This window comes from Megascapheus bottae, chromosome X (genome assembly GCF_031878675.1).
Source record: "Megascapheus bottae isolate mThoBot1 chromosome X, mThoBot2.hap1, whole genome shotgun sequence".
NCBI classification, from domain to species: Eukaryota; Metazoa; Chordata; class Mammalia; order Rodentia; family Geomyidae; genus Megascapheus; species Megascapheus bottae.
The window spans coordinates 79,434,976-79,460,811 of record NC_143547.1 but is presented as its reverse complement, the minus strand read 5'-3'; the positions used below and the strand labels follow the sequence as shown (position 1 = coordinate 79,460,811).

Sequence of the window (25,836 nt, the reverse complement as noted above, 5' to 3'; positions counted from 1 at the left end):
TGTCGTTAATTCAACTCTGTGATAGAGATGATCTTATTTTCAAGGGATTCTTGGGGTCATCAAATTTATTAAAATATTTTTTCTGCTTTTTTAATTAAAGAATTTATTAACATTGACTTTTACATCATATTTCAAATGACGTGTTTAACAAACAGGTATTCAAGAAGGGAATATCTACATACAATCACTGGCACTTAGATTTTAGAACATAATCAAACTTAGGCTGGGGGTTTGTATGTCATAGATACATTATAATCACATATTTTCTAACTTCCTCATTAACACTTTTGAAAAAATGCTTTACTACATCATCTAGAATCAATGAATATTATTTTATAATCAATGTAGATGCACTAAAGTCAAAAGGCAAACATATATTTTGGAAAGCATTTCAATGAGTGACATTAAAACATAGTCAATTAGTCAAATTTGCCCTTTATCAAATATGCCACTTGCTTGAAGTTTTGTTTCATTATAAATTATAAAAGAGCTTTCACAGGTAGATTTCAAGAGGGTAAATAATACTAATAGTCCTCTTCATGAAAAATGTTTCCCTTGAATTCAAAACTTACCATGGCAACATTCGAAAGTCCCCAGAGAATTCTTCGTACTTGTAGTTTACCACATGCCAGTCTGTGCTGTAGGTTTTAATACACTAAAAGAAAACAGAAATCTATAACAGAAAAGTATAAGTTTTTCCTTTTTTTTCTGTCAGTTCTAGGGATTAAAATCAGGGCATGGGTGCTGTCGTTGAGCTCTTTTGCTCAAGGCTAGTGTTCTATCAATTTGAAGCACAGTTCTACTTCTGGTTTTCTGGTGGTTAACTGGAGATAAGAGTCCCATGGCTTTCCTACCTGAGCTGGCTTTGAACCTTGATTTTCAGATCTCAACCTCCTGAGTAGCTAGGATTATAGGTGTGAGCCACCAGTGCCCAACTACTGACAATTTTTTAAATTAGTTTTGGGAAATATTGATATATGAATTTTTCTTTGAAGAATCGGCTGGTAAAAATAAGCAACAATTCATACGCCTATTTGGATACTCAGACTGCAAGTCCAGGGAATATTCAAATTCAAAGGAAAATCCCAAGAATATAGACTACTTGTGAAAATGTTTAAGCTGTATTTTCTGTATCATATCAAAAAATTTGTGTAAGTCAATTAAGTTCAGTAGTTTGATTTTCCATTCATACTAAAAGGCAAATACTTCATATATTTTATATATATGCATATACCGTGCATATATTTTTTTCTCCCTTTCTGTGTTCATTGAACCCTTTACCTCTTTCACAAATAAACTCTGGGCTCTCTTTTCGGCATCTTCTGGTACAGTAGACTGAACTGTTCTCCGTTGGCGACCTATCACTGAGATCTGGAAGACAAAGAACATCCGTATTGTAAGAACTGGCTTGGAAAATACAGTATTTCTTCTAGAAAGTGTTTGTAGCATGGACGCTGTTGACACACACCTGTAATCCTAGCATCTCAGGAGACAGAGACCTAATGATCATGGTTCAAAGCCAGCCCAGACAGGAAGGTCCTTGAAACTCTTATCTCCAATTAACCACCAGAAAACTGGAAGTGGCACTGTGGCTCAAAGGGACAAGAGTGCTAATCTTGACAAAGGCCTCATATTTAAAAAATATATATATATATATATATATACAGCTAAAAAATGAATCTCTCCAAAACAAATCTCCAAAGAAACAACCATCCCATTAAAAGATGGGCCAAAGACTTAAAGAGAGACTTCTCTGAAGAAGAAATAAGAATCACCTATAGACACATGAAGAAATGCTCAACATCTCTGGCCATAAAAAAAAAATACAAATCAAAACAACTATGAGATTCCACCTCACTCCAGTTAGAACGGCCATGTCAAGAAATCCAACAACAGATGCTGGCGGGGATGTGGCCAGGAGGGATCACTACTACAGTGTAGGTGGGAGTATAAACTCGTTCAACCACTAAGGAAAGCAGTATGGTGGTTCTTCAAAAGATTTAAACATAGAGCTTCCCTATAACCCAGCAATTCCACTACTGGGCATTTACCCATTGGTTCAGAAACAATGACACACTAAATCCACTAGCACAACGATGTTCATCGCAGCACTATTTACCATAGCAAAGATATGGAACCAACCCAGATGCTCCTCAGTTGATGAGTGGATCAACAAGTTGTGGTATTTATACACAATGGAATTCTATGCCGCCATCAGAAAGAACGACATCGCCCCATTTGTGTGGAAAGACTTGGAAAAAAAACTTATTAAGTGAAGTAAGCCAGCCCCAAAGGAACATAGGCTCAATGGTTTCCCTCATCTATGATAATTAGTACACATCCAAAATTCTCCTAGCAGAGGATTACAATAGTTCAAACCCTAGATACATAAGGCCATATAGGATGAGGCCAAATTAATGGACCTCCAGGACATGGAAACAAGAGCTTAATTATAAGTGACTTTAAGTCTTTATGTATTATGTTTTTCTCCCTTCTCTTGTGTTGCCCTTTGGTTAAACTCATATATTGTTAATGTATCCCACTTTGTTACCTGTTATATAGATGTTTACCTGTTTATTTCAAATAGGAGGGGAAAAATGAGGGGAGGGGGTGGGGGGAGGGAAATGGGAACAAAAATATAAGGGATATCAATGTGTGAGAAGTAATGCACCCTCTATCTGGCAAATATAACTGTAACCCCTCTATACATTGAAATGAAAAAAATTAAAAAGAGTGCTAGTCTTGAGCAAAAGAGCTCAGGAACAGCACCCAGTCCACCCACCCCCCTGCCCCGAGTTCAAGTCTCATGATCAACTAAAAAAAAGTATTTATGAACTCACAGATATGTCTTCCATGGGGAACATAAGCAGGTCTCTGAGAGGGTCACTGTAAATCTGTGTTTTCCTTTGGGCGATAACATTTTCATAGTCCAGAGGCTCAACAACCTTGGCCTTTTCCTTTTTAAAGACAAAAAAAAAGTTGTGGTCAAACTCAGAAATGAAAAATTCCTCTCTCTCTCTCACTGTGTATTAAAGATGCATTCCAGACATTATTGATAAATACATAAAGGCAACACTTTCAGCAGAGAAATATTCTTCATAATTACACACTTTACTAAACATATGTGTACACAGATTTCCCCCTTGCTTTTTTTCCTTAAATCCAAGACCAGGATCTGAACTCCATATCTGACTGTTTCACACATTGTCTGATGTTCTACCATCTGAGCTATGACTACAACCACCATTCTTGCTAAAGATAACAATTCTGAATAAATAGCACTATATTCTGTATATCTTACTACCTTACAAACATGTACTGAATTTTAAGCAAAAACCCACTACATATTTTATACTATATATTTCCTGAATATGCATAGCTCACCATGTAAATACAGAGGATAAACTCAACATTCATGTATCTTCTCTACACTAGGGATATTGTCAAAAGATTGTACTAAGTTCCAAAATATGAATACTGGAGATGATGGATCCTGTGGGCAGAGCATGAAAGGACCAAGGTTGAAATGGCAAAGTCAGCTGCACTCTGGTTGGACTTCTAGGCAATTGTGGAATGAATGCTGAGATATTCACGTTCAACTGGAACCATGACTCCATAGATTATTTACAATATTTCAAACCATCTGTTAGTGTCTTTTTTTCAGTATTAAGGGTCAAACCCAGGGGCTCCTGCAGATTAAGCAAGCTCTCTTACCATTGAGATACCGCCCCAATCTCTATGTTAGTGATTACTAATAATGACATTTTTTTTTTGCCAGTCCTGGGCTTGAGCTCAGGGCTTGAGTCCTGTCCTTGGACTTTCTCAAGGCTAGAGCTCTACCACTTGAGCCTCAGCACCACTTCCAGCTTTTTTTTTCTACACATGTGGTACCGAGGAATCGAACCCAGGTCTTCGTACATGCCAGGCAAGCACTCTACCACTAGGCCAAACTCCCGGCCGAATGACATTTTTGAGTGAAATTTATTAAAATTGAATAATCAAAATTGTATAAATAAAGCCTGAATTTAAAACATCAAAACTTCACCACCAGGAACTGAAAATCATATCTGAGGAAGCATATGATTTAAGTATTATATAACAGACGTATATTAAACATTATCTGGTATCCATTAATAAGTGCTTATGTTTTTGTATATCAGTTACAAGTTAAAAAATAAGATATATTAGAAGTTAAGCCAGGGTCTGGTGGCTCATACCTGTAATCTAGTAACTCAGGATGCTGGGATCTGAGGATTACGGTTCAAAGCTAGCCTAAGAAAAGCCAATGAAACTCATCTTCAATTAAGCAGTAAAATGCCAGATTGTAGGTTTGGCTCAAATAGTAGAATGCCAGCCAGGAGCAAAAAAGCCCAGTGGGAACATAGAGCCCATAGTTTAAGCCCCAGAACCAGCGCACACACAAAGAAGATACATTAGAACCTAATACCATAGTGGGAATGGAGTTATATTTGTGTACACAGTATTTGAAGCATTGTCCAATATACTAAATACTCATAGCCCCTTGAGAATGATTTGTGTAGATCGTTTACAAGAGGTCATAGTTATATCCAAGTTCCATATCTTAAGGGCATCTCAGAGATCCTTTTGTAAGATTACTTAGAAAGATTAAAGTAAACCACTCTAACCAATGAAAATCAGTGTTAAACCAATCTAAATGATCCTGACAAAGATATACTTGTCTTCAAGACTTACATTTAGATTTGTTGACCTAGGAGAGTAAATCAAATCACTTGTGAATACAAGTACAAAAAGAGCTAAAATAGAAGAAACACATACTATTTGGGGAACACAGAGGTTTTCTAATAGGAAAACCTGACTTCTCTGTGTCATACCCATCCAGGGACCCAAATGGAAGGAAACCAATAGCATCTTTACCTCCCAAGAGTCTGTACTGAGCTTCTCAAAGTTGAATGAATTATGCCTTATTTTGAGGCCTGAACTTAATTTTAAGTGTTGTGTTTTGTGCCAACTACCCTCCCAGTACAGAGAACAAAAAACAATCCTCAGACTCAATGTTCGATCTATTGAATTGGCATCTACTAACTTCTCTTTACTATAATTTTACAAGTACCTAGTTCAATTAGGTAATCAAGGGAGAAAATATTTCTTCAGCTCTCTAACACAGCTCTTCAACACAGGAGGGCACTTGCCAAATGAATCAGATGTATAAGTGTACAGCATATAGCTCATAAAATGAGACTAGATCTCCATGTTTTGAAGGTCATATATAAAAAGAGATCCCACCAGGTGCTGGTGGCTCACACCTGTAATCCTAGCAACTCAAGAGGCTGAGACCTAAAGATTATGGTTCAAAGCCAGGCCAGGCAGGAAAATTTTGTGTGAGTATCTTTTTTTGTGTGTGAGTGTCAGTCCTGGGGCTTGAACTCAGGGCCTAGACACTGTCCCAAGCTTCTTTTGCTCATGGCTAGCACTATACCACTTGAGCCACAGTGCCATTTCTGTGGGTTTTTTTTCTATTTATATGGTACTGAGGAATCAAACCCAGGGCTTCATGCATGCTAGGCAAGCATTCTACCACAAAGCCACATTCCCAGTTCTCCATGAGACCGTATTTTTTTAATCTCCTATTAACCACCAGGAAACAAGAAGCTGGACTGTGGCTCAAAGTGGTAAAGCTCTAGCCCTGAGCAAAAAAAATCTCAGGGGCGAAGCCCAGGCCTTGAGTTCAAGCTGCACTACTTCCAAAAAGCAAATAAGCAAATAAGATTCCAGAATTCATTTAAAACTAATTAAACTAAACCTTCTGGGTTTCCATTTCTATTTTTGTTCATCAGGCGTAGCCTGACTGCAGAAAAGATGGGCTATTCTAAATCCCAGGAAATATTTCCTAATAGAAGACCTGGACCTGTGAATCCAATTTCACCTCTATAAGAAAAAAGGGAAAAGGAACTGAAGCATTACATTTCCTTCATTTATGAACTGCTAATATCAGAGCCAGGGGAAAGCTTTGCTATGTGCAATTATCATAATTTAATAAGGTTCTTCCCAGCAGTCTAGAACATAACCTTTACTTAACTTTCCTATTCACCTTTGTCATCCTATTATTAGATTTCACATGGCTATCCTAAGTAAAGCTTTTATCACATTCAAAAGGGATTTTTCTCCCAGGCATGCGATTTACCCTTTCTTTCAGATTGCAAAGACACTTTTTTATAACTTCAGAAACCTATAAGGATAAAATATGACTTTATAATCATTCAAATAATAGCGAGGCTCCACCATCTATTTCTATACAGTTCCATCTCAGTGGCAAGTAAAAAGCAAGGCATTTAGACAATCTGAAGAGAAGCAAGCATATGTTTCAGTCTTTTCTTCTTAAGTAGTGACAGGAAAACCATCAACTCAAAATTGGAACCTACTCAGTTTTCACCATGGAGAAAAGAAAACAAAACAAAACGATCTGTCTTTGAAAGTTCTCATTCTCTGAGTCCTGAGCTCTCTTTAAATAATTTGGAAGTAATAATGGTTGATTCATCTTGGTTCATTCATTTAAAGATCATTTTGCAGCCTTAACACTTTCATATACATTGTAACCTGTTTCTTGTCAAGTAGATAAGAAAAATACCATGATTTCAACCATATATGTGAGAAATGGTTATAGTGGCCTAAATTCATCTGTCCATTTTATTAACAGAATTAGGATCCAAACGTAGTGGTTGTTGTTGTTATTGTTGTTTTCCTGCAGTATTGGAGATGGGAGTCAGAACTGTATATGTGTTTAATATATGCTCTATTGACCTTACACACCTAACCCCACACTCAGATCTTCTACCCCATCCTTTCTTTCTTGGCAGTGTTTTACAAACCAGACTTCTTTGTATGATTGATACACAATGCTGGTAGCAGAGTTCTGAGTGCTTGCTCTAGAGAGTTATCTTAAAATAACTCTTTGCACTCAAAATGGCCACTAGGGGCATGTCATTTCCAGACAGCAAAGTGAGATTGGTGTGTGACAAAGAACCACACTTTCTTCAAATCAAATCACTTTCTTCAAATCAAATACCTTCCTTGAAATATATTTGTTGGAAAAAAAAGTTTTATATGTACTCCTAACAAGGAGAATAAACTAGTATTTTTCTAATCCCTTGTTAAATATAATATTAAAATGTTGATTAAGGGAATATGGTTCATCTCCTTAGGCCACGAAGGTCCAACTCTCAGTGGAGTTACATGTCTACATCCTAAAGCTTGGTAGAAATAAACAATTCTACAAACTGAGAAAATGTTTGGATTTCCACAACAAGGGGAAAGGACAAGTTCACAAAAGAAAAGTCATTTGAAAGTGGGTACCAGTGGCACACACCTATAATCCTAGCTATTCAGGAAGCTGAGATCTGAGAACTGCAGTTCAAAACCATCCCAGGCATGAAAATCCATGAGATTCTTATTTCCAACTAATTCACCAAAGAAAGGAAGGAAAAAGCCAGAAATAGAGCTGTGGCAGCACTGGTTTGGAGCATAAGAAGCTCAGGAACAGCTCCCAGGTCCTGAGTTCAAGCCCCAGGATCAGCATTAAAAAAAGAAAGAAAGATAAAGGAAAGCCATCCATATAAACAGTCTACTTGTTGGCCCAAAGGCAAGAAAAACATAAATCCTAAGTGAGAGTCCCAATAACATCATCACTTAAGACTGTCTAATTCTGTGGTGATTCCTATACAGAATGACTAATCTTTTACCATTTTAACCAAATATTAAACTATACTTATAATCTAAAAATAAATATGTAAATATGTACATGCGTGCATACATGAACTCAACCACTTACTCACTGATGTAGTTAAAAACAAAACAAAACAAAGCAAAACAGAGCTGATAATCATGCCATTATTAGAGGTATAACCATAAGCCAGTGGCTATAATCAGAGCTACTCAGGAAGTTGAGATCTGAGAATCCTGATTTCACGTCAACTAGGGAAGACAAATCAATGAGACACTTTATCAACATAACCAACAAATAGCTAGAAGTAGAGGTGTAGCTCAAATGGTAGAGTGCTAATCATGGGCAAAACAGACTAGCAAGAGTGTGAAGCCCTGAGTTCAAGCCCAAGTATTAGCCCATACACAGAAAAGGAATGTAACTCCACAATTTAAAAATGAGATTAAAAAAACAATTAAAATCACATATTTTTCTATAAACAATGCAAAATTAGCCTAGGTTCTTTTCTTCTTCTTCCTTTTTTTGCGTAGGTATTACATCAAAGATCATTGGTTTACTGGTAAATCTTTTACTTTAGAAACTTGTTCTTCTTAAGAATTTGAAGAATGTCTCTTCTGCAAGTCTAAAGGGAACACTGGCTTCATAGACTCCCTTTTTTATCACATTGGAGAGCAGAAAGCAGACAGAAAGCTTAGCAATGAGGCACAGGGCCAATTCTCAAACATCCCTGCACCAACAATCCTACCAGCCCCCTCATTCCATGTTCCAAGTCAAACTTCAGTTCAAGAAGGAGACATGGCAACAACTGGTTTAAGCAAATTATTTTGCCCCAAAACTCAGAAGCTCATATTTTGTAGTACTGTGGCCAGGCTATACGGTTGTTGGGGTTTTTTCCCCCTTGGTTCATATCCTAGGGTTTGAAATCAGGACCTTGGCACTGTCCCTGAGCTCATTTTTTTTTGCACCAGGTTACTACTCTACCATGTGAGTCACAGCTCCACTTCTGCTTTTTGGTGGTTAATTGGAGATTAGGAGAACATGCCCTTGTTGGATTTGAACTGTGATCCTCATAGCTCAGTCTTCTGAATAGCTAGGATTACAGGACTGAGCCATGGGTGGCCAGCTCAGGCTACAGTTTAATGGTAGCTAAGCAGTGTTGATTTAATGAAAAATAACAGTCATAGAAAAGTAGCATATTAAAAAAATGGTGAGTTTTGCTTTCCATCATCTCTCTACCCTTCTTACTTGGGACTTCCTCCAGCCCCGCCTAGTCATTTAGGTGCCATTTGGTTTCAGATGCTCAGAAGAGTTTAGAATACTTTCTGCAGAGATTATCTTAAAATAATACTTTGCATTCAGAATGGCTACTGGAGCATATCATTTCTGGCAGTTCACAAAACAAAGTGAGTTCAGTAAAAGACATATTTATTGAGTCCCTACTGAGGTCTAAGCCTTGTGCTACCCTTGATAATGTGAAAATGATATAAAGCAGATTATGCCCTTAAGAATCTTGTAGCTTTATGAGGAAGGAAGCTACACTGAGATGACTGAGTTGCTCAGTGAAGCTGTGATAGCTTGAAGCCCCACTTGACTCCAGCACTTGTATCACATCTGCCGACAGCCACAGCTTCTTCCTCCAATGCAAATGTACAGATCTTGCACACTACAGCATTGGAGTCCATCCATTCCCTTGACATGAATCACAAGAATTTCACTGTAGGGCAATATGTGGTCTCAGACATTTCTTGTCTTCTACTTTCACTCAGAAACTCTGCAAGATCAGAGGATGTGAGGCTATCAAAAGAAATGTGTCAAGATACAAACAAATGTGTTAACATGTCAAAATAAAACCAGTAGTAATCAGAAATTTCTAGGAAGGGGCATAGCTTCTATGGTGTGGTAACAAAGGAGCATGACTATAAGAAACTTTTTTTATAACATTCAAATAAAAGGTATTTGCTGGGCTGGGAATGTGGCTTAGTGGCAAAGTGCTTGCCTAGCATGCATGAAGCCCTGGGTTCAATTCCTTTGTCCCATATACACCAAAAAAAAGCCAGAAGTGGTGCTGTGGTTCAACTGGAAGAGTGCTAGCCTTGAGCAAATGAAACTCAGAGACAGTGCCCAGGCTGAGTTCAAGATTCATGACTGGCAAAAAAAAAAAGGTATTTTCTTTTGTTATGATCCTATCTTTTCTAAACATGACTACTTCTGACTACTATGTCTTTTCTCTCCCTCCTCTCTACTAGGAACCTTCCACACTGGATAGACTATCTTTTCAATTTACTACAACACAATTTGGCAACATAGACACAAACGCATTTTACAAAGACTGTTTTTCTGGAGAAATCTTGGCATAAGAATCCAAGTGCAAATTGCATTCAAGATGCTGACCTTTCTTAAAGCAAACAGCAAAGGGAAAAAGGCATACTCTCATCAAACTCCTAGACCATGTTTTTTCTTAACCCATCCTTCAGCTACCATTACTCTTGAAAGAGCCCAATCTCTAATTCACAAACCCACAGATGTAATATTTATTGTAGCATAAACTCATGCTACATACATATATGTAATCTATGTATACACACATACACACATATATGCATACATGCACATATATGCATACACATACATATATGTAGATACGTGCTCGTGCATACATATATATGCATACATACATGCATGTATGCGTGTGTGGATGTACACATACATACATATATATGCATACATACACATATATATTCTGATGGACTTCAGAGCCAGTGCTCTTAACCATGGCACATGTAAGCCTATATGCTCTTAAATTCAACAGAAATAAAGTATTTCAGATAGGCACCAGTAGCTTTTGCCTATAATCATATATACTCAGGAGGCTAAGATCTGAGGATCATGGTTCAAAGCCATCACAGACAGAAAAGTTTGTGAGATTTTTATCTAAATTAAGCATCCAAAAAGCCAGAGATAGAGTGTAGCTCAATTGGTACAGTGCTAGTTTTTAGCAGAAAAGCAAAGAGACAGCACCCAGAACCTACATTCAAACTACATAATGGTCATGTGTGTGTGCGCGCATGTGCGTGCGTGCGTGCATGCACCTCCCCCACAGAAAAAAATAACAGAATTTGCTGACTCTTGTTTTAGTTAATTAGATGGACTTTTCATTTTACAATTTTTCTAAAACTTGACTATGCAACCCTGTTTACCAAGGCGAGATCTTGCCTTCCCCACTCACTGGGATGACTTCGATAGCCAATTCCTGTAATTGGATAAGGAGTTTTGCATTTCTTTTTTTAAATTTATTTTTATTATGAGAGTGATGTATAGAAGGGTTACAGTTACATGAGAAAGGTAGTGAGTAAATTATTTCTTGAACATTGTTACTCCGTCCCATGTTTTTTTTTTGTTTTTTGTCAGTCCTAGGGTTTGAACTCATGGCTTGGGTACTGTCCTTGGGCTTTCTCAAGGCTAGCACTCTATCACTTGAGCCACAGCACTACTTTTCCCTTTTGCTGTGTATGTAGTACCAAGGAATTGAACCCAGGGCTTCAGACATGCTAGGCAATCACTCTACCACTAGGAAGTGCTCCCGCACCACCCATTCCCATGTTTTTCTCCCACTTTCTCTCCCCCTACCCTTCCCAAGTTGTAGATTTCATTTCCAACATATCCTGTTGCACTGGTTCATTCGTTGTCCTTTGTCTCATCATCTTGTTTTTCCCCCTCCCTTCCCTAATTCAAATAAGTACACACACACACACACACACACACACACACACACACACACACACACACACACACACACACACACAATGTACCAGGTACCAAAATCAGATACAGCAACAACAGAGGATAAGTTTTACATATCTAAGCTGTTGCTTCCAATTTAGCATTTGCCTTCAGTGGATAGGGATTAGCACCTTACATCTTTTACTTTTGAGAAAGAAGTTGGCAGATTCAGCTTCAAGTGAGTAAGAATCAAATTACAAAAAAAATCACAGCAGTAAGATATTGTCAAGGGACCATGTCTAATTCATCTCAATATATTTCACAGAACCTAGCAGACAGCCATGAGAATGACAAAGCCAGAAAGCTTTCGTGGTTCATAGGGATAACCAACTGAACAGAAATCAATCTCAAACATTTGCCAAAATATTCTAAGCCAAAATGGCAAGTAATTGCTGGCACTTTCAGAATTAATTTTTAGTTTCGAGCTTTAACTTAGGAATGACAACTTGCTGTTCCATGAATCAGAAAAATGATATTTCAAAGGTTTAAAAACATAACAGAAACCTGGAGGAAAAAATACCTATATTTTTTTCCATTTTAGAGTTTTGGCATAGGAAAGACATTTTTAAATGTCACATTACTTCCAAGATGAGTTAGCTGCTTATTGAGATAACTGTACTTTAAAAACCTTGAAAGATTTATTTATTTAAATCAGGAAAGGGAAAGGAAAAAATAAGATGATGAGACAGGAAGAATCAGTGTAACAGCAATATTGACAAGACAATATCTTGGAAATGAACTTTACAACTTGGGAGGGGATGGGAGAGGGAAGTGGGGAATAAAGATGGGAAGGGGTAACAATGTTTAAGAGGTAATGTATTCACAACTTTATGGATGTAATTGTAACTCCTCTATATATCATCCTGTTAATAAAATTTAAATTAAAACCTAATAGAGAATTTGTTTTCAAAACAATCAAAAATAAAGAGTATATACATGCTATTACGATTAGTTTACATTTAGTTAACAAATGTTTCTCCTTACAGGCAATTCAAAAATAATCTACATTATCTACAGATGAGAAAACAGAATAGTGATGAACTCTCTACCCTAAACTTCATTGTACTCAATAATTAATATTTTTTTTCCAGTCCTGGCCTTGAACTCAGAACCTGGGCACTATCCTTGGGCTTTCTCAAGGCTAGAGCTCTACCACTTGAGCCACAGCACCACTCCATTTTTTTTCTATGTATGTGGTACTGAGGAATCGAACCCGGGTCTTCATGCATGCTAGGCAAGCACTCTACCACTAGGCCAAACTCCCGGCCCCAATAATTATAAATTTTAACGTGCTAGTTTTAAGGTAGGAAAACTGGCTGTGGCCTTTGTACTTTAGTGGAAGCTAACAAGTGCTTAAATAACTTAAAGTAAGACAAATGAGGTAAAAAATAAAAAGATGCTTGAATAAACTTAAAGAATGATAAGTGGCCCTTTAAAAATTGGAATATTCTTCTATCTTAGCATGCAATTGTTTGCAGGAAGAATCATATGTACTTGGCTGTACATAATGGCTTTCCATCAAATCAAAGAATTTGGCTGGGAGTTTGGCCTAGTGGTAGTACTCGCCTAGCATGCACGAAGACCCAGGTTCGATTCCTTGGTACCACATACACAGAAAAAAAATCCTGGAAATGGTGCTATGGCTCAAGTGGTAGAGCACTAGCCTTGAGAAAGTCCAAGGACAGCCAGTGTTCAGACCCTGAGCATAAGCCCAAGGACTGTCAAAAAAAAAAAGAATTTAACAAGTTCTCATACATATGCATACTCAGGGCAAATAATTCATTCGTGCCAAGAGAAATTAGATTGTATCCGTTCTGTGCTTATCAACTAAATTAAAAACTGCCTTGGATGTTTGTGCTCAGCAAAAACTTGAAAAAGTAATAATGAAAAATCTCACTGGGTGTAGTGGCACATGTCTGTAGCCCCAGCTACTTGGCAATGGGGGTAGGGGGCTGAGGGAGAAGATCACTCGAGCCCTAAATTTGGAGGCAGACTTGGGCTCGAGGAAAATTCTCATTGACTTTTCCTGAGTTTTATAAACAGAGCCATATACAGTTTGTATTCTCCAGTAGAAAAACTGTAAAGTACACAGATGCTCTATAGGAATGTTGGATTTAGCCAGTCGAATTACTTATATTCTGTGAGAATATAAACATCTATAGTTCCTGCTTGTACCATTCAAACGCTATGGTATAAAACTTATATAGTGATAGAAACTCAGAGATGTATAAAACACCACACATCATTTTCCACAGTAGACCTCACCATCAGTATATCCATCCCATTAATCTGAGAATGAATTAAAGTTGAATGTTCCCACTGTAAAAATTAACCCTCAAACGGACAAAAATGTATCTTTCCAGGTTGAATTAAAAGTTCACTGTACAAATACTAATGATGATTTAAAAATATATCTCTCGGGCCGGGAGTTTGGCCTAGTGGTAGAGTGCTTGCCTAGCATGCACGAAGACCCAGTTTCGATTTCTTGGTACCACATACATAGCAAAAAGCCAGAAGTGGTGCTGAGGCTCAAGTGGTAGAGCTCTGCCCTTGAGAAAGTCCAAGGACAGTGCTCAGGTCCTGAGCTCAAGCCCAGGACTGGCAAAATATATATATATATATATCTATATATATCTACATTTCTATAATTGGTTATATTAAATCTAACCATGAATTGAAATTACCTTTACCTTTTCATGAACCCACCAATATTTTAAGTCTATATCCCACTGCATGACATAATATATTCTTTTCTAAAAGAATATGTCCTGGGACTTGAAGTCAGAGCCCGAGCAGTGTCCCTGGCTTTTTTTGCTCAAGGCTAGCCTTCTATCACTTGAGCCACAACTCCACTTATGGTGTTTTTGGTAATTTATTGAAGATAAGAGTTTCAAAGGCTTTCCTGCTTGGGCTGATTTTAAACCACAATCCTCAGATCCCATCCTCCTGAGTTGCTAAGATTATAGGCACGAGCCATCAGCACTTGGCTGAGATAATATATCCTAAAAGCTATTTAAAGGAAATATGGTGATGACATCTTATTTTTTTTTAGTGTTTACCTCTTTAAAGTGTTAGGAAGAAAAAGAAAAGTTTGGGGCTATCTCATCTCTTGGTAAACTATTACAAGACATAACGACTAGGGAAGGTACATGTCTAGCCATCCCTCTCAACAGGTGCACTGGCTTGTAAGTTGCAGCTTTTATTGAGGTGAGGCGGCAGTCTACAGATGACTGCCAAAATCCTTCCCAATCATACCCTGTATTTAACTTCCGACTTGACCCAAACATCCTCGTGGCCAGTCTACAATCATTCCCATGATGCTTTGGTCTGGTTTAATCAAGCTCGGAGATTATTATCCCTGTTAAGTTTGATTTCTTTTTCCCAAGGCTTGCTCATCCAGAAACTTTCCTTGTTCTTTTCTTGCCATATCATTATCGCTTTATGAGGCCTCACTGCTCCTATAAGCTTAGCCTGTCTCTATTCTTAGGCTGGGTTCCACCAGCCCCATCCCAGAGAATGAGGACTCATTCTCTGGGGATCTAGCTTCTTTGTATATCTTCTTTAAAAATTCCTGTCTCAGCCGGGCATGGTGGCTTACTCCTGTAATCCTAGCTACTCAGGAGACTGAGATCTGAGGATCAAGGTTCAAAGGCAGCCCAGACACAAAAGCACCTGAGACTCTTATCTCTAATTAACCTCTAGAAAATGGGAAGTGGGGCTTGGCTCAAGGGGTAGGGTGGTAGCCTTGAGCTGAAGAGCTCAGGGACAGCACCCAGGCGGAGTTCAAGCCGTATGACCCACAAAAAAGAATTCCTATCTTGCTGGGCACCAGTAGTTTCTGCCTGTAATCCTAGCTACTCAGGATTCTGAGATGTGAGTATCATGGTTCATAGCCAGCCTAGGCAGTAAAGTCCATAAGGTCCTTATCTCCAGTTAACCACAAAAGTCCAGGAGAGGAGCTGTGGCTCAGGTGTAGAAAGCTCAAGGACAATGCCCAGGCCCCGAGTTTGAACCTGAGGACCAGAAGGAAAAAAAAAATCTTGTCTATCTACAAGTGTTATTTCTTTCTTTCTTTAAGCCAATTTGTTTCTCTATAGTAAATGTTCTATTCACTAAAAATACAATTTCAAAGAAGCCTTTGTGAGTCACCCATATAAAAGTTGTTTATTTTGAATATCTTCACCTTGAGATGAAATTTCTAAAATTAATTGTGGCAATGGTTGCATATACTGTGACTATATTAATAACTGTCAAAAGCACCATTTCGAATGGATGAGTTATTTGTTATGTTCATTATCTCTCAAGAAAGTTGTTGCGAAAACGAAAACAGAAAAAAAATTGATTTACTTTCATTTCCTCATCCAGTACTTGGTCGAGATGAGTTCCCAATATAGAAACCCTGTTGTTTCTCATTAGAATCGTGAGGCTGCAAGTGAGGATCACTGACCTGTGACCCTGAGGACTCCTCTGGAGCAGTTAAAAAGAGAGATGTAAATCATTGTAACACTCATCAAGGCAAAAGCATCAATCACGTGCCAGGAAGTGGGCTACCCAAGCTGAGAAAAGAAAGATGGGTACTCTATAGCAGAGAGCACTTAATGAACTCATTAGCTAGAGAAAGAGACAGCCCTCCCAAGAGCTACAATGGGATGGAGTAAGGAACAGGATAGGGCTGTAGAGTCCACTGAACATGGAGCTGAGTCTTGAAGGGTGAACAACCAAGTGAATAGTCACTATAGTACAGAGAGTACAGTAGTAGCCTGGAGAACAAAAGTAGGTTTCAGCAAGTCTAAGGACACATATAATACAAGGAGAAATGGCATGGATGAGCTGGAAAGGCCCAGTTATAGAGGGCCATGTATGCCAAGGCAATGCATTTGGACCATTTCCTAGTGTAGGGAATGGCAAGCCAGCAGAGGTTTTTAAGTGAGGGAATGACATGAACAGATGTTTTGCTCATATTTATGCATTAAAAGCCAGAAGATCAGGGCTAATGGAAATTAATCCATAAAATGACAGCATAGGCTGAAAATGTGCCCCATTGTCTTATTTTCCAGAAGCAATAAATACACTGAATTATGGAAAACTACTCTTTAGTATTTCATAGAAAACTATTGAGGAAAAGAAAGTAATCTTTGTTTATGTGAGCAGTCTTTCTCTAAAGGACAGAGAGAACTCTTGCATCTCCCTTGTGCGACAAAGATTAAATTAACCTGAACATTTCATTTTGAAAAGAGCAGCTGCCAAGCTGTGCTGAATTTGTTCCCAACACCTTTTCAATGGCTAATTTGATCCAAAATGCTTGAACTTTTGATGAGACAGAAGTTGGATTACAGTGTTTCTTTGTGGGAAAGCTTTCAATAAAGTCTAAACTATGTAGCAAGTCTTCTAAAACACCTTGTAATCTAGACTCCACTCTAGCCTCAAACCATAGGAGACACATCTCTTCACGCTCCACATTATTCCACCTTTGCCGATCCTGATTTCTCCCCATCTGGTTTCTGTATTCCCAAAAGTACCAAGGAAATTGCCTAATCGTTCAAGGTCTATGTAGCCACTTCCGGTTATCGAATACTTCTTAGCTGTTGAAACTTGGAACTCATACTTTGCTTCCTTCCCCATCCTAACCAACATCTCAAATGCACAAGTGCATTGGCCCTTGTCTGTTTCTTCCCCCACCCCTCACCTCCCCAGAAAGCTCTATGATTAGAGACTTGGTCTTATTCAGTGTTCTGTCCCTAGATCCTCCGCATTATCTCTTTTGGGGGGCAGAGATAGAACTGTGGTTTGTACTCATGGCCTCCAGCTTGCTAGGCAGGAACTCTCACTGGAGTCACTACCTCCAGCTCTCTACATTATTTGTAGTTTGTTTGTTCTGTGTTTTCCTTTTTTTCTGATCCTGGGGCTTGAACTCAGGGGCCTGAGTGTTGTCCCTGAGCTTTTGTGATCAAGGCTACCACATGAGCCACAGCTCCGGTTATTGTAGTTTAATGGAGACAAGAGTCTTGAGGACCATCCTGTCCAGGCTAGGTTTGAACAACGACCCTCAGGTCTCAGCTTCCTGAGTAGCTAATATTACAAGTGTGAGCTACTGGCACTCAGCTGCATGTTATATTTGGAGTGAATGAAACAACTATAGATCCACTGCCAGTTTCTTTCTAACATTAGAATTTTCTGCTTCCAAACTGTACATGGTGCACATATGTAATTCTAGTCACTAAGGAAGCAGAGTGAGAAGAATTGTGAGCTGTAGGTCAATCTATAGAAAGTTAACAAGACTGTCTCAAAATCAAAATAGAAACTACAAGGCCAGGATACAGTTCAAGTGGCAGAGTGCAAGGCTGGGGCTCTGGATTCAATCCTTGCTATCAAAACCAACTTTGGGTCTCCTGCAGTCTTTACAAGATGACTTGTTAGATCTGCCCAGGAAAAGGGCTACTTGTTTCCCTGCAAGTCTGCACACAGCTGTACCCTCCCTCTTTTTTGCCAGTCCTGGGGCTTGAACTCAGGGCCTGAGCACTGTCCTTGGTCTTTCTCAAGGCTAGAGCTCTACCATTTGAGTCACAACACCATTTCTGGCTTTGTCTATGTATATGGTACCAAGGAATCAAACCGGGTCTTCATGCATGGTAGGCAAGCACTTTCTACCACTAGGCCCAACTCCTGGCCCCCCTCCCTCTTTGTTTCCCATGCAGGATGACACAGTCTTCCCTAGAAGCACCCCAGGGGCTGGACTCCAACCCCACCAGGTTTCTACCATTTCCCTCGGACCTCCAAGCTGACAGTTTCACTGTTTTCCTTATTAATAAATCCTTTTTGCCTGAACCACATGGCCCCAAACTTCTCACTGAAAGCTACATATTAGGGAGGTTGTTTAGAAGCCCTCCTATTGAACATGGTACAGAACAGATTATCAATGAACTCATTTATCTTTTTGTAAATTCACAATCATATATGAGGTACCCATAGAAAAGGTACCTCTACATAGAAAAATGCAAATGTCAGGAGGCAGAGAATGGCATTAGTTGGACACTTGAATTAAACCAGAGAGGAAAGCTGATGACTCAAGAAGTGTTTCATTTGCCAAACTTCCGCCCAAACAATCTCTATCTCTCCCTACCTTCAGCTCACATTTAGTCTGCATGCTGACTGTGCCCAGAAGTACATTTGTTTACTTCCTCTTGTAAAAATCCTTAGTGCTTGTGTCATATGTGCCCAGAAACGGACTCTGACTACAAGAAGTACTAGCAAGAAGACCCCCACTTTGCAGTGCCAACCCCCAGTCTATGTAAATGCTACCATGAGACCAGATATTAAGTGCAACCCTGCCTCCACAGCATTGGCTGAGCCAATGCCATAATAGCAAAGTTATAGATTACCAAGAGAAGAACATGCACACATATCCTTCATTCAGCTGGACCTACGTGTCTCAATGTAATGGTGCAATGCCCAGTCTGTTTTCACTTAAGTTCAATTCAGACCCAAAGGCCCACTGGGTGTTCACTCAAGGGCTTCATGTACACCTGTTCAAGCTGGGCTGCCAGCCCTACTTTGATGCTTTTCACTTCATTCCTCTGCAGCCCACTGTGCCCTGTGCCACAGATGCATATGCCAAGGCTACCTGACTAATTAGCATAACCTAAATGCAAGGACTGTCAATCAGATGTCTCCACAAGAATATCAACCCTGCACATATAACTCTATATCCATCCACATTTATCAAGCAACCAAGTCCTTTTGGGGATACCACTTCCTAAGTTAGTTCCTTATCCGGGCTTTTAAGTAATTTTGGGATGGGCTGCATAGGATCTATGAAGCTCTGAAATCTTATGATCTTAACTCTGAAAATACAACAAAGAAAACAGGACCCACAATCTATACATGAGCCTTGTTAATATTTTCTTGCTAAGTCATCCTTTTTCTATTTTTCCTCTTCCAAACTGGATTCATACTAATAATTAAGTTGGTTTCTGATAATCAGTGTTCCAACGAATGTAAAAGAATCTATGGAGTATAAAGAATTTGAGATAAGTGCTCAAAAATCCCTTTGATTTCCAAGATACATACCCAGATTTACTAAGTGCCTATGTGCATGCCATACAGCTTCAAAAGTAAAGATGGACTGATTCCTCAGTCCATCTGAGGAGTTACAGCTCATGATTTCAAAACATTGAAATCATTTCAATAGGCTGCATGAACCCCCAGCTTAAAAAAGGCAACATTTCCCTGTGGTTTTCACTAGTCAAAGGCTTTTAAAATTTCTTTTATTTTAGGTCCAAGACTGGAATTTGAACTCAGTAACTACCAGTTTTGCGTATTGGCTAGTGCTCTGTCATATGAGCCACACCTCTGACCCCTAAACTTCTTTTCTGATAGAGGATGATGACACCACAATTTTAGTTGGAGAATAAGTAAGGGCCATTTTACCACTAACACGGGAAGTGGTAAAAAGTGATTGTTATCTTTACTGACAGGGGGAAAATAGTTAAAAAGTAAATACGGTAAGATTGGCTCAGATCAGTGGCTCAGGCCTATAATTTGAGCTACTCAGGAGGCTAAGACGTGAAGATCAGGATTAGAAGCCAGACCCAGCAGTAATGTTCATGAGACACTGATCTCTAATTAACCATCAGAAAGTTAGAAGTGGAGCTGTGGCTCAAGTGGTAAAGTTCAAGTAGCCTTGAGGAAAGGAAAAGGGGAAAATGCCCAGGCCGAGTTCAAGCCTTAAGACAGGAAAAAGCAAGGGAATGGATTGGAAGTGATGAATGAGGATACAGATAACTTTGGCTTCCTTCATGATTTTTTTGTTATACCTCAGAGTTTTGTTTTGTTTTGCCAGTCCTGGGCTTGAGCTCAGGGCCTGAGCACTGTCCTTAGATTTTCTCAAGGCTAGAGCTCTACCACTTGAGCCTCACCACCACTTCCTGCTTTTTTTTTCTATGTATGTGGTACCGAGGAATCGAATCGGGGTCTTCGTGCATGCTAGGCAAACACTCTACCCCTAAGCCAAACTCCCCGCCCCCAGAGGTTTTATTTTTTATATATATAGAGACATGAAACATGGTTCCTCTCCCCCACTTCCCCTTCCTCCTCTTCCTTCTCTCTCCCTCTCTCATTTCTCTGTCTGCCTCTGTCTCTCCCTCTCTTTCGCTCACTGTACTGGGTGCCTTGCAATCCCCCTTGGCTTCTTCATTCAAGGCTGGTACTTCACCACTTGAACCTCACATCTATTTTTTGCTGAGTAGTTGGAGATAAATGTCTGAGTTTTGTCTGCCTGGACTGGCTTCTAATCTGGATCCTTAGATCTCAGATTCCTGAATACCTAAGGATTACAGATGCCAGCCAGCCATATTTTACCTGAGTTCTCTAACTCAAAGAAGAATAGCTGTGGGCTGGGAATGTGGCTTTAGTGGTAGAGTGCTTGCCTAGCATGCACGAAGCCCTGGGTTCAATTCTTTACTACCACAGCACCAGAAATAGCACTATGGTTCAAGTGTTAGAGTGCTAGCCATAAGGAAAAAAGCAGCTCAGGGATAGTGCCAAGGCACCGAGTTCAAGCCCAGGAACAGGGAAGGAGAGGAAGGAGGGGCTGTTGCATTCCAGAAAACACAATCAACTTTATTTGGTGGGGGGGGGGTCTTCTTGTAGTAATATGTCCATAAGATTTTGCCACTGGAACCATTTTAAGGGTCACCTCAATGGCTTAAAGTACAGTCACACTGATCAGCAAACATCGGCAGCATGGTCCATTTACAACCCTTTTCATTACCTCAAATAGAAACTATGTAGTTAGGAAATACAACTGTCGACTCCCTCTTCCTAGCCTCTGGTAATTGCTACTGTATTTTCTGTCTCTATGTATTTGCTTGTTCTAGGTAGCTAAATGGAATCATATAAAATTTGTCTTTTTCTGTCTCACTTGGTGTAATGTTTTCAAGGTTCACAAATGCTGTAACATATTTTAAAATTTCATTTCTCTATTTCTTTCTCTCTCTTTCCCTCCCTCCCTCTCCCTCTCCTTTCTCCCCGCCCCCCTCCTCTGCTGTTGTTTCAGTCCTAGAACTTGAACTCAGGGCATGAGCGCTGTCCCTGAGTTTTTTTGGGGGGTTGTTTGATTTTTCAAGATACACTGACGCACGCTTGTTATCCCAGGACAATGAAAAGCCTCAAAATAGGTAGCTTTCGGCTCAGGTACACACTGGGACAGTTAACAGCACCTTAAAAATACCCAGTGAAAAACAGGACTGGAGCTGTGATTCTATGGTCTTGTGCCTGTATAGCAAGTATGAGGCCCAGAGTTTAACCCTAGTACAGTTAAAAGAAAAAAAAAGAAAAGAATTTAAAGAATAAGCAACCAGGGCCGGGAGCATGGCCTAGTGGTAGAGTGCTAGCCTAGCATGCACAAAGCCCTAGGTTCAATTCCTTGGTACCACATGCACAGAAAAACCCAGAAGTGGTGCTCAAGTGGTAGAGCGCTAGCCTTGAGAAGTCCCAAGGACATTGGTCAGACCCTGAGTTCAAGCCCCAGGACTGGCAAAAAAAATAAGCAACCAGCTTCTAAACATACTAGCTGCCACTGTTTTCAAGACACATGGGGAAGAAAAGCTTTATGTTTCCTTTTCATCCTTCTGAGAGAAAGGCTGGGAGCACTGGGATTTTTTTTCAATGAGGTGACACACTGTGGAATCTTCTCCCACTTGGTTCCTCCTGAGAAAGCTGATGCTGTAGGACACTTGAGGGCTGGTGTGAGTCACAGGATGGGCATTCATATAGGGTGAGGCAACAGGCCTAGTGGAGGCAGGCAAGGGAGTAGGAACTGACAAGGGGATGTTCTTTTTTTTAAGGGGGATGTTCTTAAGAACACAAACTTTCAAATCTTTCACATGGAGACATACAGATTTTCACCCCGTCACCACTGAATAGAGTGAATATTTAAGTAATTATTGTGAAAGTGTTTAAGTAATTATTGTGAAGAGTGAACACCTAAGTTCACTTCCAGCATGAAGAATCAACTCTCACCAGATATCAGTGGCTCATGCCTGTAATCCTAGCTATTCAGGAGGCTGAGATCTGATGATCATGGTTTAACACCAGCCTAAGCAGGAAAGTCTGAGACTCTTATCTTCAATTAACCACCAGAAAACCAGAAGTGGAGCTGTGGCTCAAAGTGGTAGAGCACTAGATTTGATAAAAAAAAAAAAAAAAAACCTCAGGGACATCTCCCACATCCTTAGTTCAAGCTCCACAGCAGACTAACAACAACAACAACAGTAATAATAAACAACTCTCCAGAACTGATTCTGCCTCTAAATTGCAGGTTGTCCTGACATAGGGTCTCAATGTGTAACCCAGGCTGTCCTCAAATCTGATATCTTTCTGCCTCTCCTGAGTGCTGGGATTATAGACATGTATACCGCCCTCATCAAGCCAGCATGAATATTTTTTTGAATAGTGATGAGGCTCACGCCTGGGGCCTTGTGCATGTCAGGTAAGCACTCTACCAGTAAAGCTACATCTTCAGCCTTAGACATTCCCTTTTTTATCTTTCTTCCCTTTGTTTCTTTTCTCATCTTTTTCCCTTCAAAATATTCTCACGTATAACTCCTATTATCATATAGGATTTTGTTTTCTAAGTGTTATTGAAACATAGTCAATTGTTCCAGGGGTAAAGAAGCAATTTATACTGTTGGGTCTTTTAAGAATGTCCCTAGAATGAATCATTCTTCAATCCATAGAAATGACTGTGTCTCACTACTTCATGTGAATAAACTGAGCCTACATTTCAGGACTACTGTGTGGCTGAACTGTTGAATAACCTTAGCCTGAAGGTTAGAAACCCAAAGGAAGAGCCTATAAATTGATATCATCTACTGCTCTACAAACAACTAACTTGTTATTCAAAGATACTATCAACCAGAGATCACTGACCTACCAATGTAAATTTTCATAAGCCAACTAACACCTGAAAACTTTACCTTATACAAGGAAACACACCTCCAACAGCAGGTAAAGACCTTCTAATTCAGGGGAAGGTCATGATCCACGTTCTACATATGCATCCTTTTGTCAAGGAGTAAAATCAAATCAGAGCTATACCTCGGGTATTCACCTAGACATACTAACATGAGTACCTTAGGAATGTCAATGTTGAGCAACTTGAATTACTAGGAAATCTTTTTTTTTATTCTTTCTTGGAAAATTTGAGCAACATTGAGTTTCAAACTCAAGGTCTCACATTTACCATTTGAACCATATCCCCAGCTCTAGAAAATCCTTTTAGTTTACTTTTCTTTTTCTTTCCTTTTTTTTGGTTGGTTGTGGGGTTTGAACTGCCTGGGCTCTGTCCCTTAGCCTTTTTGTGCCCCAAACTAGTGCTCTACCACTTGAGTCGTGCAGATGGAGATGAGTCTTACAGGGACTTTTTTGCCCAGGATCACTTCAAACCATTATCCTCAGCTCTCAGCCTCCTGAGTAGCTACGGTTATAGGTGTTGTTTTGTTTTGTTTATGAGACTGGATCTAACTATTCAGTTCAGATTGAGGATCCTCCAATATCAACCTCCTGAGTATTGGGATTATAAACATGTACTACCAAGCCTATTAGAAATTTTCTTCTATTAAACACAAATCATTTGGGGGTGAAAAAGAATCTGTGTGTTGACTCGCGGTCTCGGGTGTCAAGACTGCTTGAGCCATACCCCTAATGCATTTTGCTCTGATTATTTTTGAGATAGGGTCCTACTTTTATCCAAGCAGGTCTACACTGTCATCCTCAGATTCAAACTTCCCATTTTAGCTGAGATGACAGGCATGCTCCATCACTCCCAGATTTTTTCTATAGCTACAGGGTTTTACACACTTCTTTTGGTCCAGCCTACCCTGGAAGCATGATCTTCCCGAACTCAGACTCCTGCGTAGACAGAATGACAGACACGGACACCATCACTTCCAGTTTCTGTAGATTGGAATGTGGTCTTTGCCTGGACTGGCATCAGACTTTGGTCCTCCTGCTCATCAACTCCTGCAAAGCTAGGATTCATGCTTAACTTTTTTGCCAGTCCTGGGCCTTAAGCTGAGGGTCTGAGCACTGTCCTTCGGATTTCTCAAGGCTAGAGCTCTACCACTTGAGCCACAGTACCACTTCCGGCCTTTTCTATGTATGTGGTATCAAGGAATTGAACCTGGGTTTTCATGCATGCTAGGCAAGCACTCTACCACTAGGCCAAACTCCTGGCCCCAACCTTAACTTTTATAGTATGTGACCACATACTTCATCATCAAAAAATATTCCATTGGAAGTTAGACAAAGTAGAAAGGAAGAAAGATAACAGCTCTTCTTTCTGCTGAGATTCTGATGTTTATTGAAGGTGTTATGCTAAGTTCAGTACATATGTTATAGAAAATCTATCAATAACTGTAGAAGATAGGGCATATTATCATTATTTACATTTTGTTGATGGGAAACAAGGTAGCTTAGAGAATTTGCCCAAGTGATGTTATTAGTATAGTAGGCAGATTTTAATGTTTATCCTTTTAAGATAGTTTCTTGGTGGGTGCCAGTGGCTCATGCCTGTACTCTCAGCTACTTAGGAGGCTGAGATCTAAGGATTACAGCTTCAATCCTGTCCAGGCAGGAAAGACCATGAGACTCTTATCTCCACCAAATTGCCAAAAAAAAGATGGATATGAAGCTGTGGCTCAAGTGGTAGAACACTTAGACTTGAGAGCCAAAAACTCAGGGACAGTGCTCAGGCCCTGAGTTTAAGCCCCATAATTGCACCCCCCCAAAAGAGATGGCTCCCCAGTCTAGTCTCCTTTAAAATGTAAGCTATATGAAGAGTATAAAACATCACCTAATTATGTTAACAATCTGTTGACTCTGGGTTCATCCAAAAGGAGTATCTTGGTTGAATTTGATCTGATCAGGGGGTCCCTAGTAAGATGAGGTGGGCCTACGCTGAAAAGAAAAATCCATCTGGTACCTTTGGACAAGTAAATCATCATGTGATAACACGTCCACTTGGATGGAACTTCAGCATGCTCTCTAGGATTTGACAGAGAGCCCCAGGTAACAGCGAGGACCAGTTTTACAACCACAAGGAGCTGAATTGTGCCAATGTGAATGAGTTTGGAAAAGACTCCAGAGATTCCAGATGAGAATGTACAGTTGCCATCACCTGGGAAATCCTGAGCAGAGATTTCTGCCCATGCTTCTGACCCGGAGAAAGTGTGAATAATAACTGCATGTGATTTTAAGTTGCTAGGTTTGTGGTACTCTATCATGCAGAAACAACAACAACAACAACAACAACAACAACAACAAAAAACTAACCCTGCCATGATTCAAAGCTGGGCTGT

The 25,836-nt window shown here is 39.6% G+C and overlaps 1 protein-coding gene across 2 annotated transcripts in view; it reads right to left on the bottom strand.

Annotated features, from left to right (window-relative positions):
• Dock11 (dedicator of cytokinesis 11) overlaps window positions 1–25,836 on the bottom strand; it is a 199,470-nt gene that overhangs the window by 148,532 nt on the left and 25,102 nt on the right. For both annotated transcript variants that reach the window (XM_090325778.1, XM_090325779.1), the window contains exons 2-4: window positions 2,841–2,957; window positions 1,282–1,371; window positions 573–655 (exon numbers count right to left, since the gene is read on the bottom strand). In XM_090325778.1, the coding sequence (XP_090181904.1) occupies window positions 573–655; window positions 1,282–1,371; window positions 2,841–2,957 (290 nt within the window). The remainder of the gene's footprint in view (window positions 1–572; window positions 656–1,281; window positions 1,372–2,840; window positions 2,958–25,836) is intronic.